General features: G+C 31.2%; 1 protein-coding gene across 1 annotated transcript; it reads left to right on the forward strand.

Moving 5' to 3' along the window:
• The first annotated feature begins 12,527 nt into the window (after positions 1 to 12,527).
• LOC148620779 (uncharacterized) lies at positions 12,528 to 16,818 on the forward strand. The gene is made up of 4 exons (XM_088573933.1): positions 12,528 to 12,568; positions 13,325 to 13,530; positions 15,015 to 15,086; positions 15,806 to 16,818. Exons 1-4 carry the CDS (start codon positions 12,550 to 12,552, stop codon positions 16,166 to 16,168), a joined length of 660 nt encoding a protein of 219 aa, XP_088430059.1. The 5' UTR covers positions 12,528 to 12,549; the 3' UTR covers positions 16,169 to 16,818.
• The last annotated feature ends 579 nt before the right edge of the window (positions 16,819 to 17,397 follow it).

Consider the following 17,397-nt stretch of genomic DNA (forward strand, 5'->3'; position numbering starts at 1 on the left):
CGTAACAGAACCCTGAATCAGGAGTATGAGAAAACATGGTTCAAAAGGTCTCTTACCAAAATGTTTTTTTTATATATCAGTCCTTGGTTGAAAAATACTGTTACTTTTAAAACAATGCATGAGTAATATTGGGTTTTTTAGCGAACTGTTAGACGTAGATTTAACACACCATTTTCGTTTGAAGTGCCAATAAAGGGTCATTGCGGTACCAGCTACTCCGGTGTTTTGAACTTGACTTGATTATGGATCGGATTAGTGTTCGGTACTTTTGTTTTTACCCTTATTTTCGTGAGTACATATCTTCGTTCGAATGTATTTTTTTCGAAAATCAAAATTTTTAAAAACCATGAATAACAGAAATATTAAATAATATATGTTGCCCATGTCTATAAATACTTGAAGAGAAATAACAAATGTTTACGTTCGGAATTTATTTGTCGATTTGTCGATACCTATTTCATTGTGTAAATTGCCCGCGCATCAAAATTTTTTATTATATCTACTTTATTATTTACTGTGCCAGAACAAATTATGATATATATTGTTGTGGAAATGGTTTTTGAGATACGATTGTTACATAGGTTCCTGATGCATTTCTCTTATCTACAAAGAAACATTATTTTGTTTTAAACACAAACCACAAAAGCATACATGTTTTATTCTGTGCAGAGTGTTAGCCTTTTCCCAACTTTATAGAAGATTCTTCCGATTCTTTAATTTGAAACTGACAACGAACGAATTTTATCAATTTAAAGTCTCTTCCTGTACATACAATTCCGTATAACTTAAAAGTATAACATACGGTTATGATCATTTAAAAATGTTAAAAGAGTATTTCAATATTAAATTAATTTGAAAGGTGACTAATATTTTACATATAAATATGTCAGGCATTACAAAAGAATTAAGATCCACTTAACATGCCAAGGTACATTGATTATTTTTTTTGGCTACTGAATATTCACACTTACGACGATCATGATCTAGTTGGACAAAAGAAAATAATTCAACATGTCTTGTTTATCCACAACAAAATTTTCTTTCACTTTATATCTTTACGTGTATTGCGTGAAATTTTATAGCTCCCATTATTATCATCTGTTCACAATACATACTACAACTAATATTTGAACTCTCTCACAGTGCAAATATAAAGAGACAACAATGTTGTTTAAGTAGTAGTTTTTATGAAAACTAGTATGTCAACTGTTTGTTAAACAATTGAAAGGTCTTTCCCTTAAAATCTATCCTTCCGTGATATGCACGTGAAGACATTTTGTTTGATACATAACATGCTACCTTATACAAAAGTTTGTTTTTTTTAACACTTGGTTAACTAGTCAAATACAATTGTCGATGTTTCCAACAATATTTTTGTAATGTAAACTTGACGATCTTTCATTAGAACCCTACTTTCTGGGAACATTAGCATTTTGCACTTATTAACCCCAACTGTTTTTTTTTTTCTGTGTAACAAAATTGTTATTTGTGATGTACACGCTATGACCTTTAATTTGATATGCGACAACCTAACTATATAAAAGGCTTTTGTTTTGCACTCATTGACCTCATCCAACTCATTTTTTCGGGACAAACATCGATATTTCTGATGTACCCTTTTAAACCTTTCATTTGATATACAACAACCTTATCCTCCAAGAACTTTAAATTTTTGCATTTAATGAACTTACTCTTCGAACATGTATCACTTAACATGGTTGAAACTCTGATTTTTGAAATATGCTCATTTAGACGTTCAAAATTATATACATCACATTACTCCCTTTGACAAATTTGAAAAAAATGATGCAATATCAAATATTTATATAGGTTTTGATGAAATATATAAAACCATTGGAAAATATGAAAATTTTAAGTTGTTGAAGTATCGTTGGTTTTTTATATTGGTCCTTGGTATTTTGTCAAACAGCTGTACGTGAGCAGATCTTTCATTATGTGTACTGATCATTTGTGTATTTATTGTGAATTTTAACATATATGCCTTCGCTTTGAAAAACTAAAATTTCAATAGATCCAAAACGAGACAAGATATCTCAAATCTGAAAAAAAAAAAAAAAATGATAATCTACAGAACAAATGCAACAATTTGGGCAGAGCTCATTTTAAGCACAATGATTATTAAAATATGATGCAATAACAAACTCCAAAAGCGGAAGTCGTAGAGACATGAAATTACCACCATACATCTTAGGCCTTGATAAAAATAACAATGATAAGGTCATACAGTTATGTCAAGGTCACAAACCTGATTCTACAAAACATTTAAATTGTCATAATCTTTGAACAGACGGTCTGACAGATGTAAACTTGGTTTCAAAATGAAGGGCTTATCGAGAAGGTCATTTTGAACATGTTGATAAGACGATAATAGGCGGCACATAACTTCTGCAATGCATGATTAAATTCTTCACGGGGTTATCCTGTTTAAGTCCGACATGAGGTCTATCGATGGTCCAAATGTGGTAATGATATCTTGAAAGATGAGGAAACAGGGCAGCGTCAAAGTAAATGTTGGAAGAAAAAAACAGCACTCTGTGACCTTTGACCTTGGGTGCAAATGAAAGGTCACATGGAATAAAGATCATTTATGAAGGACCCATGTCTACAACTTGCGGTTCTCGAAATATAGAATTTTAAAACTTTAGTATGATATTTCAAGAGATATAACTCCCGTATGGTTTGAACACAAAGTACAAATTCATATTTATTAATTAGGTCGTCTCCTTATGTACATGAAACCGTTTCCAGATTTATTCTATCTGTTATGGTTTTCAAGATATGAGGGATTGAAAAAAACTGTTAAAAAGAAAAAAAAACATTAGAAAAACAATAAGGTCTTTCCCATGTAGGGAGAGACCTTAATTAGACGGGAGGTGACTCATAAATTCATTTTTCTTTCTAATTCAGAAACATTTCCAGACCATATAACCAGCCTTAGTTTGTCATTCGGCTGTTGCGCTTTTGAGAGAAAAATACAATGGATTGTGTATGAAATTGTCACTTTGCCGGAGTTGTCGTTCTTGATTTAATTTGATTTGGTTAATTCAGTTGGACATAAATATATGGCATTTTCAGATCAAAATAAAGAAAGGACTATCGCTGCATAAAAATATAAAATACATTACAAAATAAGCATGATTCAAATCGACTGTAGGCAGTACAAGAATTTAATATGAACTAGTACTTAAATTATTTGACATCTTTGTCATTCTACCCTTCTGTCACAAAATCAAATGTTTCAAAACGCATTTGCAGTATAAGTTACACTGGTGGATCCAAGTGTATAATTAGAGAAGGTTGGACCTCCCCCTTCACCTTTCATTGAAAAAGTTGGTAATTTTATGCAGCATTTTTACAATAATCTGCAAATGATTGCCTGGATCTCCCCCTTTTTCACAAGATCAGAACCCTTTTCTAATGTCCTTACCATCTGCTTTTCTTCTGAAGAAGTAATTTGTATGGATTGATTTGTTTCAAGTAGAAATTATGAAACTCGCAAGCAGAGGATTTTTATTGTAGATAAATTTACAGTGAAGTGGTTATCATGTTCGTAACTAAATCTCGATTCAATAACTTCAGTGGCTACAAAATACTGTTAATTCAGAAATAATTGTGCTGCTTAATGCAGAATATGCTACGGCTTAATCTATTTGAGACTCTAATTATGAAATTTGTATAATGTTTGTTTTTTGTTTTCTCTCCCAATATACCTCAACAATAAGAGTTTGACTGAAATTACAAACCTGCGATTATGTATGCACGCCATAATTTCTGGAATTAAAAAATCTTAACATGTAATTAAGAATAAGAACGTTAATATTTCTCCTGATTTATTCAACGTTCGATTTTGTCCAATGAGTTTTATCTTTCCAAGTTATAAAGTATGATGAAAACCCTCAAACCTTTTTGGCACGAAAACTTTATTTTGGTCATTTACAATACCCAAAATACTTTTTCTATATATGTTACAGATTTTCCTAGAAAAAGTATTGCAATTTCCAAGCAGTGTGGCGTTTCGGTGGGCAAGTGAAATTTCAGAATGTATTTAATTAGTGAATTATCGAATATCTATAATGTACTGCTATCTAACATAAATGTTAATTATCTCTTCATAAATTCCTTGACTTTAATAAGTTACTTTTTTTTTCATTGTATGAAATTTCCATTCACCAAATTGATTCAAAACGCCTTCATGGCGTAAAATTGTATTCCACTTAAATGTTGTATTTTCCTCTGGAAAGCTGACAAGAACTTAAGATATCAACAATGTTAACCATGCAATGTAGACCCGGTATCATATGCATTTGACATATATCTTTTCTTTGTTATCATTGTATTAATTGTGCTGTAAAATTGTAATATAAACATGTTTGGGTCAAAGAGACCGAATTGTATATAACTTCGTAAAATTGATATAGAAATTTAATCTTGTAATCTTGAACTTTGATAAAACAAAACAAAAATGCTATGTCAACCTGAAAAGTAGCCTCCTACTCACAGATCATGTCAAAATATAAAAGACACAGGTTTTTCGAACAATAAGGAAATTGTCAAGACGTAATAGACCTGACCATATCCGACGAGTATCTAATTACATATGTGATTACCGTGTTCAAGTCGACTGACCGTTCATGGGATTTATTTATCTTTAGTTTTATATATGTAATCGAAATTTATATTATTGTCTACATAATGTATGTAGATCATCTCTGTTTCCTGTTTTCGTGTTTTGGCCATGTTCTTGGATTTTGTTCTTCTTTTTTTCCTTCAGTATTTTGTTGTAGATATTTAGATAACTTTAATATCAAAGCCATTCTCTTCTCACTTTTTTATTCAAAAAGGTAAGAAGATATAATTTTGACAATTTAACAAATGTTGAAATACTTTCAGTAATAATCTCACTAACCATCTCTTAATATTTAAATATAACATGAGGAAATAAAAATTACAAAACTGTCATGAATTATCTTAGCTAAATCAATATCGAACCATTTTCAATTTTGCAAACATTCGTGAAAAACGGATGAAATCAAATGTATGAATAATGTTAGAAATAGTTTTAAAAATTACCTTGTGCTATGCCTGTAGTTCATAATATGGACAAAAACGGGATTTTTTCTTATACCTTGACCCCGAAAGAGACTTCCAGATAGTATTAAATCCCGGAAACAATAAAACCGTGTTTGTATTACGTGCACATCGTTTGATAGTTTCATTCTTATGGCAATACCGATAGTAAATTCTCGATGATTAAAAAAATAATGACAAACCAAATATGCAAATAATCCTTTTTTAAGAAATTGTTGTACTTATAATAGTTTTAAAAAATACTTTTGCGTTTAGTTAAATTGTATTCATCAATGATAAATATATTTTCATTTATTTATTCGGTTTCAGTGTGATTATTTTTTCTAATAGAAATGGGGGGGGGGGGGGGTAAACTTTTTTATAGCGCATTTACATCCCGCTTCCACAGCGGTTAATTATTCCCGGTTTATGTATATTTCAACACTAACAGGCGGTAAAAAATTGCCACCGGTCAAAATAGGTAAAATCAGTAGTCAAAATAGTTAGTACAGTAGATATGAACAATAGATTAGTGAAAATAAAATGAACTAAATACAATTATAGTTAATAGTCAATGATATGAGATATAATAATTCAAAATCTTAAATTTGATAAAATGGAAAATAGTCGGTCTTTCTAACGTTGGTTGTTTCAAATGAAATACATGTTCTCACCTTACTGCAGTTAAACCCATCTTACGTTTTGTCTACATTATTAAGAGGTTGTCCATGTAAAATCGGGCATATCCTAAGATTTGGATGACACAGGGTAAATTTTATCCCACTGAATGTTTCATGCAAATGTAATGTATATATGATATGTTTTTTTTTCAAAAAGTATAAAGTTTGATTTAAAACGACAATGGATGGCACGGAAAATGATTTTAAATTTCCCTATGTGTGACCCACTGCCTGGTGTTTGCTTGGACACCCTCTTAAAAGACACTAAAAGATGACAACACCGCTACACAATATTCGTGTTATATATTACATGTAACAATTACATATTTGTGCTCTTTGATAAGGTGTCCAATTTTGTTTTTGTTTGTTTTCACTTTCGTTTGTTTTTGCTATTGTTTTGCAGACCTTAATTCAATACATCTATAATTACGTTGAAAACAACCACAAATGTTGAAAAGTGTAGCAATAAGAGAGCAGAACTTTTAACTGGTTAAAAAAAGGCATAAACATGTCGAAAACATTAAAGAGGATGTCCATGTAAAAAAACAGGTAGTGGATGGTGCATGACAAATCTTTTTTTCATCCATTTCATATCGCAAATTCACCATTTCATTACATAAATAGCACTGTGCTTTAATTCATTCATGTCATTTTGTGTTACTATCTTTTTTCTCTTGGTTGGGTAGATTATGAAGCTGCAAGAATACGAAAATGAGGTAGTCAAAAAACCAATATATTACTATTGTGGATAACGCAATGGTCAAATCCTACCTGCCAGACTAAAGATCTATTCAACAAAAACCTTATTCCATCCCCATTATGCCAAAGTAACTAAATAGAATCTGCAAGTCACTTCTTACTCTTTTGTCCATTATATCAAACGCTTAGGAGACAACAAATCTCGGCACTTCAACATCCTGATCAACTGACTTCAAATTTTCTTCTATTTGGATCAGATGAGATGTCGGATGAGTATTACGTTGAAATGTTTACCAAGGTTCAAAACTTTTTGATACACAGCAAACGCTTCAAAATAAGAACCACAGATACTTCTATTTAATATTTTGAAAATTGCTTATGACCTGAGTAAATACTTAGAGCATTAAATATCAACGTCTTCATCTAACTCACCAAATGCACATTATGAGCACTAGAGCACTACTTTCTTGAGCTATGCTATAATGATGATGTCTTAGATTTTAACACTATTTGCGATAATCCACATATTGAATTTATATTAAATAATGACATTACTGAGGATGAGATTTGTAGTTCTATCGAATCATTGAAAAATAATAAATCCCCAGGTCTGGATAGTGTTTTCATTGAGTATCTAAAAAAGTTCCCCCAAAATTGATCCAGTTATTGCTTAAACTATTCAAACCATTGTTTTTAATACGGGCGTTGTACCAGACAGTTTAACCGTGGGTATAATTCGACCCGTGTATAAAAACAAGGGAGATAACATAAACCCAGATAACTTCAGAGCAATCACGTTGATAAGTTGTTTAAGAAAACTTTTCACCTCGATACTAAAGTGTAGACTAAAGTGCTTTGCTAATGAGGTTGATATATTATGGAAAAATCAAGCTGGATTTAGAAAAGGTCATTCAACAATAGACAACTTGTTTACTTTGAATTTCCTCGTATCGATTTACCAATCTAATAGAAAGGAATTATTTTGCGCCTTTATTGACTTCAGCAAGGCTTTCAACACTGTGTGGAGAACAGGCTTGTGGAAGAAGTTACAGAGGAGAGGAATTAAAGCAAAGATTTTCATTGTTATATACAACATGTTTGTGTTCAATATGATGGTGAACAATAAGATTTTGCCCCTTTTGACAGGTGTCAGACAAGGTGAAAACTTGTCTCCCTTCCTTTTCTCCATCTATCTTTCTAAACGATCTTCAGGAATTTCTTGAAGATCGTGGATGATCTCCGTTGCATTTGGTGCAAGATTTAGCTGACCGTAATTTTGATACTTTACTCAGAATATTTGTAATTCTGTATGCCGATGATACTGTACTATTAGCCAAAACTCCTGATGGGATGCAGAACGCACTAAATATTTTTCAACAATACTGCAATTATTGGAAATTAAAGGTTAATGTAGAGAAGACAAAAATTATGATATTTTGTAAACGGAAATGTAATATTAGTTTTCAATTCAGATTACAAGACGAAAATATAGAAATTATAGATACCTTTTCCTACCTAGGATTATCTTTCAAGTACAAAGGCAATTTTTAAAACGCCAAACAAAGCTTGTTAACCAGGCTGAAAGAGCTTTATTTAGCATTTATAGAAATATCAGAAGCCAGAACATTCTTGTTGATCTGCAACTTCAACTTTTTGATGAAATGATTGAACCTATTTTACTCTATGGTTCTAAATTTGGGGATATGAAAGTTCACAAATTATAGAAAAAATACACCTTAGTTTTTGTAAAAAAAATTTGAAGGTTCGAAGCTCGACCCTAATTCTATGGTTTATAGAGAATCGGGGCGCTCTCTTTTAGAAGTGAGAGTTAAAAGAAGAATGTTGTCATTTTGGTATAGACTTATCTAACAAAGATAAGTTAAGTAGTTTATTGTATTCATAATATTGTATAAACTAAAGTGTAATGGAAATGACAGCTTTAAATGGATGAATCATATTGAATGTATATAAGACTTCCAGAAACTAGTAGAATTTGGATAACTAAATTACGTACGTCAAATCTACACCTCCCAATAGAAACTGGAAGATGGTTTAATGTGCCAAGACAAAAAGGATTGTGTACGTTGTGTAAAGATGGAAAATGGGACGAATATCATATTTTATTTATATGCAATAATAGTGTAGTAACAGAATTAAGGAGCAATCTTATTCCCAATTATTACATACAGTATCCAAGTATGGATAAAATTACTTATCTATTGTCATACTGATGTTTTTATGAGAAAAATCAGTGAATTATTTTAATATGTGCATTGTGTGGCTGTTTTTTCTGCCATGTATGATTTGTATATATGTTTGACCACATGTTACACATATTATGTGTCTCAGCGTTATCAATAAAGTTTACAAGTTTGCTATATATCAATGATATAATTATTATTCATGATTTCAGGAGACGGATTGATAAAAGACTTTAAGTCTTGTTTCTAAATCTGTTGATTAATTTGCTACCGTTCATTTCAATCTTTTGTTCTTGAATTAATGTTAAATATACAAGTTACTTAATAAATACGTTTAAACTAATCCGATATAATCAATATTTCAAATATCTTATACAGAATAGCTGAGTTGGTGTTACGCAACCTATTTTACTACCGGATTTATTGTTGACTAATTTTAGATCGTACCGTATTGTATTCTCGTACGAATTCAAAGAACTCGGGGTCTATAAACATTTTAATTTGACACGAATTATACCAGCTATCTTCGATGGTATGTTAGGGGAATTTCGTACGCTTTTTGCACTTTATATAAATGATACAACGTCGTCTAAGTCGTGATTCTTATTACAAATGCTCCAATGACGCATGTAACGTCATTTTCATTAATAATTTTAGAATGTGGGCTGACGATGACAGCAAACATCCACTATTTTTAAGCATAAAGAGGGAAAAACATAGGAAGGTTACAGTTCAGTGATGTTTGTATTGATAGTTGAAAAAACTAAATAAATTATGGCACAAGTCTAGTAATATGCAAATTTGATGCAACTGGCAAAACCTAAAAAAAAACACATCGTCAGTCTCAGATAATATTGTGTTGTCGCAAAACAAAATGCATTTTAGGGTCAACAACATCAATTGATTCTGACTTGCGTTGCATTTCTTTCACTTTGAAAATTTAGAAGAAAGAAATGGTTGTTCTTCCAAGATAATGCCAACAGAACTGTGAAAGTTGAAATCTGGGGAAAAATTCTTGCACTTGCCAATTTGCTCATATAGATAGAGAGGATAAGCATGATGTATCCCTATTTGTCAATACGATATCGCATCAAACTCCAATTTATGAATATAGAGAGAATTCAAATCTGACCATATAGAACCGGAAGTAAACCAAAATCTTGTCAAAAAAGATTGTCAAACGACGTATGATTTGAATAACGTCCGAGAATTTCGAAAGGCCTGTCGGCAGCAGTTATTAAGAGAGGAAACGAACGTCTGCCGCTGTGTGGAGCTTGGTTATATAAAATTAGGACAAAAAAAAAACTAATCTGATCCAATGAATTTCACATGAAAATAGAGAAACAGATGCGATGCTATACACATTGAAAGAGTATGGTATTGGTTCGCACCCTTTTCTGTAGACCTTAGTGCAAATGAATATTTACAAAGTATTACTACGACAAACCAGGGCCCACCTCCTAAACAAATGTGTGCAGTATCTAAAATGTCATTCGAGAAACATACACGACACCCTTGTCTAACTAAACATAGCAAAATAGCATGTTTTCGTTTTTCTACTAATCACTGATTTTCAGAAAAACTGGGACTTCTCTCAAACACTTCGTCGTGTAATAATCGGAAAAAAAATATTATAAAATTATTAGCCATTCCCCGACTTTGCAAGATTCTGGCATTTTATACGTTTCTTAATGAGCTATCTGCAGCGTTTAGAGTGAGTTTTGAACGACATGTGCAGCTCGGATCTTGGACACCGTTATCAAATATTCTAAAAGCGGTCTTTATTTTTTCGTCATCAAAAAATGACATGTTGAAAAGGCTAGAGAGAAGAAATGAATGTGCATGTACCTGAAAAACAATAATATTATAAAATTATGCAATTATACAGAAATATCAATGAATACAATACGACAGTTTCATCACCAAACACAGTACAATTCATAGAACTAACAAGAAACTATGTTCCCAATGTAGGTACATGTAACATTGAAATATAAAAATTCCCAACGATGTTAGAACTGTCAAATTTGCGATGCAAATTTTGGTCGTTCCCTCCGCGGGACTTGAACTCGTATCGCTGTGAGATCTATGGCAACACCGCTTCCTCTGTCCTACAGAATAACGCCTAAATGAACTGTCCCGTACTACCATACATCGTGTACTAAGTTACAGCCCTAGATTAATCCTACGAGGAGGAATGACCCGGCAAGCGAAAGCTATATTTTTATATATAGCCTAGCTGGTCGAGTGGTCTAGGGCGCTGGACTTTGTGTCGAGTCCCGCGGAGGGAACGACCAAATATTCGCATCGCAAATTTGACAGTTCTAACATCGTTGGGAATTTTCCAGACCCTTCTATACGCTTACATATCTTCCCTGTATCAATTTGATCCGATGGAGCAGTGTAGCGAATAGAGTCGTCACATTACTGTAATGATAATTAGCCTAGTCTTCCTTTGAAAAAAAACGGGCAAGAACCATTTTGCACTGTCTGTATTATCATGGTTTCATTTTTGACAAAAGGTAAGTAACAATTTTTTATCGTTGATTTCAATAGCCCCCCCCCCCCTTTGACCATTTTTCTTTAAATGGCTTCCCCGTTTCGATATAAGGTAAATTTTGTGTATTAAATTTCTATAGTCTTAAAATACACTGAAACATTACAAAATGAGGATTCACAGACCAAACTGAGTACAAGGAAGATGTGAAAAATAAACCATGTGTATATCATATACGTATGGTTCTGTAGAGGGGGATTCGCAACTAATTTGACTTTTCAAACCCAAAAAGTCTAAATAACTAAACGGACCATTTAAGAATTCCTGTAATGAAGGAGTGCTGTATTGATAGAACTTTGACAGTTTGTAGTGTAAATTTGTGCTCAAATTTTTCATATATTTTTACTGATTATAGTTTATAGCTAAACTTTAGCGTTAAATGTCTACTATAAGCAACTCTCCATGGTACAATCAATAATGAATACGTTCTCTTCTAGGCATTTTGGAGGGTTTCCAATCGAATATTTGTATGCAAAAGATATGCAATAAATATTGTCTATTTTGCATCACATCATTCTTATGCGACCAAATACCAACAACTGTGACCTTACATTCTTTTTAACATTTATGCACATGAGAAAGTGATTTTGTTATTATTTATTATCTATGCTTATTACTTCACACACACACGTAAAGTCTCAAAGTTCTATTGGAATACATAAAAACTATAACACATTATTTCCAATGTTTCGGTGGTTTGTTATATATGCATTAAATGTTTGAACAGAAAGTTTTTTTTTTTTTTTTTTTTTTTTTTTTTTTTTTTTTTTTTTTTTTTTTTAAATCAGGTAAACTCGTAGTTTTAACATATACACGAACTTTTCTTTACATTTACAATTTAAATCACAATGATCGTAATTCTTACTACAAAATTTATTGATCGACAGTTTAAATAACTTCAAATAACACCTGTCCTAGTTAAATACTGCATGTACAGTACAGTAGTTAGATATTTAAGATTGTATACAAAATTTAAATATCTGACGCATTTCTTGGAAAAAGAATGTATAGAATTATTATAATATACAATTTCATCTTCACTCCCTCAACTTATACTCATAATTATTTTGTTTGATTTTGACTAGTTTAGCATAGTTTTTAAAGTTATTTATAATTTCGTAAAATATTGTTGTTTTTTTTATAAACAATATTTCAGAACCGGACATAAATATTTTGATAACAAAAGACAACGGAATTTTCAATGAGTATCCGTATAATAGTAATCCCACTGAATGGAATTTTATCAAATCGCATATATAAAAGGGTTCTTATCGTCAACTAAAACTTCAAATTTGATTTGTATTTCTATCTATCTACAAGCATCATGACAATGAGTTTTAAAAGTAGGTAGAGCTAAGTTTAGGGAATTCAGAATCATGTTATCGACGAAGGATACATATTCTGATTCATAACACCTGGTTTGGTTTGATGTTTATGTTATTTTATTGTTATTGTCAATTTATTTGCATAGCCTTTGTTACAATCGGTATTCCTTACGGTCTTAGTGGTCCTTGGCTGAGTTGTCCGAAAGCCGAGTTGTCTTGCACACTTTAAGTCTACTATGTTATTAGAACGGTACTTTGTGATCAAAACAGAAAATAAATGCAAGAACAATTTTTTTTTATTTTTATTAGACAGATGGTATTAGTTTCATATTTTTGATGGTCGTTTACAAAAATGAATGTTAAAAATATTTTACCATATATTAACCATTGAATAATTAACAGAATATCAATGTATTGTTCTAGTAATGCAAGTCTGGTTTTCAAAAATGCAAATTTTGTACAGCTTCGGTAAAGTATTTCGATCAACTAGATCCATTTTCAATAGAACTGATTTTTTTCTTATAACAAAACGAGCGACTGAGGTTAAATTTGAAGCCAGGTTGCAATGACTAAAGAATAAGACTAAAACAAAATTTATGTACTATAGCAAAATTGATGTATTCTCTCACAGGTATCCTTGTTAAAATAGGTTGTTACATATTCTGCATATAAAGATTCTTAATTCGACGTTTTAGGATCCATTTCAAACTTTTTATTTTACTGATACATATGTTAATCACAATTTTTAGTCATTTATTATCATATCTTTTACAGGATTAATACTTGCAATGTTTCATTTGTACTCACTCTTTGGTGTAGCTTTGATGAGTGATTGTAAATGCTTTCCTAAGAAAACACGACGACAACTGCAAAAGCAGCTGAAATGCAAGGGAATTAATGGAAATTACGGCCAAAGTGCAATAGAAAAATTATTTTCCGAAATCGATCAGAGAATTGACGAATTGTCGGGAAAATATGAAGTAAGTAAATGATCAGTTTCTTGTTACAAGAAAGTCTTTGTTCCAACTATAACTTCATAAAATCACGTTAGTTCAACGTTGATAATGTTTTCTACTCTGTAATATATTTCTGTAAAGATCGCCGATAGTTTGGTATAGGGGTTAGAGGGATTACATGTGTATCTGGGAGACAACAATGGAGGACTTATTAGCTTATAATGATACGAAAGCTTACATGAGCGAAAGATAAATGACAGAAGAGTATCTTTCCGATGTTGACAAATCTGTTTGATGGATTATCACTTTTCTATGCGATGCATGAATTTTACTCTTGTTTTTATACATGTTACACAATTCCACATGCACACCAGCATAATCATGAAATATAAAACGTTTAAAAATCCCGACTGGCAAATCTATTACAGGGAAAATATTTGTAATACAAAAATGTACTTGTATCGTTTTTTTTCCGTTCCATTATTACTTTTTTATACTAATGTTACAAATGATACAAAAAAACATGTTATTTAAACTTTTATATACACATCGAGAAAAACATTCTATACGTTCATGTGCATGAAAATACAGTTTTTTTTTAAAAGCTAGGTGTTTTTAGTGATTCACTCAGGGCATGAAGTGATCCTTATTTAGTTTGGACATTGATAACGAGTAAATCTTTCGAAATATTGTTTACGCATTCAAAATTGAACGAAATTGAATTAAACTGTTCCCATACTATAATTTGATAATTCAAACTAATCGTTATTAATCTATCAAAAACGTCATGTTTTTTTTTTCTTCCTTGTCGGTTTAATCAGGGAATGCTTCCCTCATATATCGATGATTAAGTATTAGCAACAGTAATTTAGTCTTGTATATAATGAAAGCTTCAAAAATGTAGCCCAGGAGACTAACCTGACAATCATTGTAAATTGCGAACCTAGAGAAATTTTTTTAATGGAATTTTATTTTACTGGTCCACAATATACAATGAGTATATCTTAATTATATATTATATATGTACATATTATAGAACGTAATAAAACGCATTGTCAGTGTTATTTGTTTAATTTGAAAGCATTTAGATTAATGGTAATGCTTATGCTACTGGAGATACAGTAACCTGTCTACATTTAAATAGTATAGTATTATTGCGTAAGGCTTTCCATATTGTCCTAGATATTGGTCCGAGGCGAGCCATATTGGTCTAAGGCGTACCCTCAGTCCAATATTGCTAGCCAAGGACCAATAACTCAGCCAATATGGAAAACCTTACGCAAATACACCTTTATTGACTAATTAGTCCAATACATCATATTTAACCTGGCCAATATGATATGACGTATTGGACGGTTGATTCCCGTATTAGTACACTTTTGTATTTTGTATTGTATTAGAGGTTAAAGGTTACCACATTGTTGTTCTTATTCAAATTGATACTCTATGAAGAAAATATTCTTGAAATGAAATGGTTTAAGGTTTAACCATATATTTTACTCTTACAGTTTAACACATTAAGAAAAGTTTTCAAAGTCGACCCCTCAAGAAAGGAACAAAAAGAGTATCCAGTTTTTTCGGTGAGTCATCTTTATTTATTTTGTTTTTTATTTGTTGTTTTTTATGTTTTTATGTTTTGTTTTGTTTTTGTTTTGTTTTGTTTTTTGTTTTTTTGTTTGTTTTGGTTAAATTTGTTTTGTTTTGAATATTACTTTATTTATTTCACATTATCTTCTTTAATTATTGATTCATTTTAAATTCTTACCTATCTACAATGTGTTTTCACAATATTGCCAAATTTATTTCATAAGTGATCTATGGAAAGTAAATAAATTTTTAGGAAGTCTATCCACTTCTTCTTTTCAATTTAAATACCATTCTGTGTGAGAATTAGGCAATGGGTAGTACATCGCAATTCTCAATTTGGTCTTTTTTGCCGCAACTATATTCAATACATCTAGAAAACAACTGAAAAGCAATTTTAACTCATTCTAAAGCATCTGTAATGTATATATTTTTTGATTGGTTATATCAGAAAAAAGTGCGGGAAAAATTCCCGCCATTTTTTATTGTGCATTTGAACTAAATTTGACCTATCAATAACATAAAAAGGCAAATTTTACAAACACTTTGATGGTTATTTCTGAAACTTATTAAGTATGAATACTTGGTTAATATAATTAAATCTCTTCGTTTTTTTCCTTCATGCTACACCTTATATATATTCTGCCCTATTCTTAGACGGAAAAGTACTCAATACCTGTTAGCATTGAACTATTTTTTTTTTTATTATTTACAGAGAAGGATGACAAAGGCCTTAAAAATAGAGAATGTTAAGAAGAATAAGAAGATTAAAAATAAGATTGCCTCTGATCTAAGTGCTTATTATATAAAATTAACATCGATGGAAGTTATGGAGTCTGTTGAATTAAAACGATCCTTTAACGAAACATTTGATAAAAAAATAAGACAACTCAAAGAAAAATTCAGGAATGTCATGTGTCTTACTGGGAAACCAGACGTATGCGCCATGTGTCGAGATGTATGGAAATTAACTAAAATGGCAGAGTATCATGGACAATCACTGTATCTACTCAAAACACTTAAAAGTTACTTTAAAAAACTGAAACAGAGTAAAATATTTGCGGGACGCAATGTCTGAGTTTCGTTTCAGTGTTCTAAGTGGTGAGTGTTGGGTTTTAAGTACAAATTTACCTAAGAGTCATGCAGAGGGGGAAAGTCAAAAACAGTAAAACAGCCTTAATTTTATTGTAGAAAGTCATATATGTGATAAAAATAAAAAATAAGTAAGGTTGTTAGTCAAAATTGTAAAATTGAATTAAATATTTCACCGATTATTTGTTTTCACTGATCCCCATATTTCTACCAGTTAAGATTTTATCCACTTTTCTAAATTTTGTTGTTTCTTATTGGCTCTTAAATCACATATTAGACGGATGGATTTACACTATTAAAAAAAGTGTTGAAAATATAATCTTATTACCCTTTGCGTAAAACTTAAGAAAATTGTACTTGAAACACTCTGAAATGCAGCTGGTTTAAATCTACCTTAAGAATTTGCATCGTTAATGTATTTGTTCTACTTATTTGTATCATGTTGTTCAAATCACATCTGATTCTTAAATGAATTAGTAGTCAAGAAATCTCAGTGATAATATTGATTATGTTTTATATGTACTTTTTTTATTTACATTGTATTTACATTGTATTTACATTGTATTTTATATTAAGTCATTTTATGTTTTACAAATGTTAAACCTATATTGTTTTATTAAAATGTTTTGAAGTGAAGCTTTTAATATTTGTATTCAACTACAACTTTCATCATCCACAATTAACTTCATACGACTTTGGTTCTAATGCTGCTCCTTTACACGCATCTATAACACACCAAACTTATATGATTAGTACACACTGTGCATATATTTTTGAATTAAGAAACCATAAGGGCGATGCCCCCGCTGTTGGACCATAGGTTTCCGAAGATATTACTAACTCAATAGTCAGACATGTCTGATCACGGAATATATATCATATATCATTTACCAAGATTTCTTGACTTTTTATGAGCTACTCGGCGGGTGTTTCTAGAAAAGCAGAGGACGCTTACCCTACCGATGCACCTGGTCCATGCTCCCAGTTTTTAGTGGAGTCCGAGTTTCTCATTTGCTTTTGTTACTTTGTATATATGATTTTAGTTACTTTATATTCTTTGTTGTGTATGTCTGTTTTCCATGTCTGTTCTTTGTCCCAAGATTACATTCTTTTGATTACCGCTATAATCTTGATACCCTTGATTACTCTTTCCCTTAGGACAAAATTTGAAACCCCTAAAACAATGAGGATTCATTCCTTGTATTACATGTAAAC

Source organism: Perna viridis, chromosome 3 (assembly GCF_037379345.1).
Source record: "Perna viridis isolate PV_CMFRI_1.1 ecotype Kerala chromosome 3, ASM3737934v1, whole genome shotgun sequence".
In the NCBI taxonomy this organism is placed as follows: domain Eukaryota; kingdom Metazoa; phylum Mollusca; class Bivalvia; order Mytilida; family Mytilidae; genus Perna; species Perna viridis.

Excerpts from the sequence above, each read along its gene's own strand:
- LOC148620779 (XM_088573933.1), top strand. Across the intron at positions 13,531-15,014 it reads AATTGTCGGGAAAATATGAA|TTTAACACATTAAGAAAAGT; the intron begins GTAAGTAAATGA and ends TTACTCTTACAG. Across the intron at positions 15,087-15,805 it reads AAGAGTATCCAGTTTTTTCG|AGAAGGATGACAAAGGCCTT; the intron begins GTGAGTCATCTT and ends TATTATTTACAG.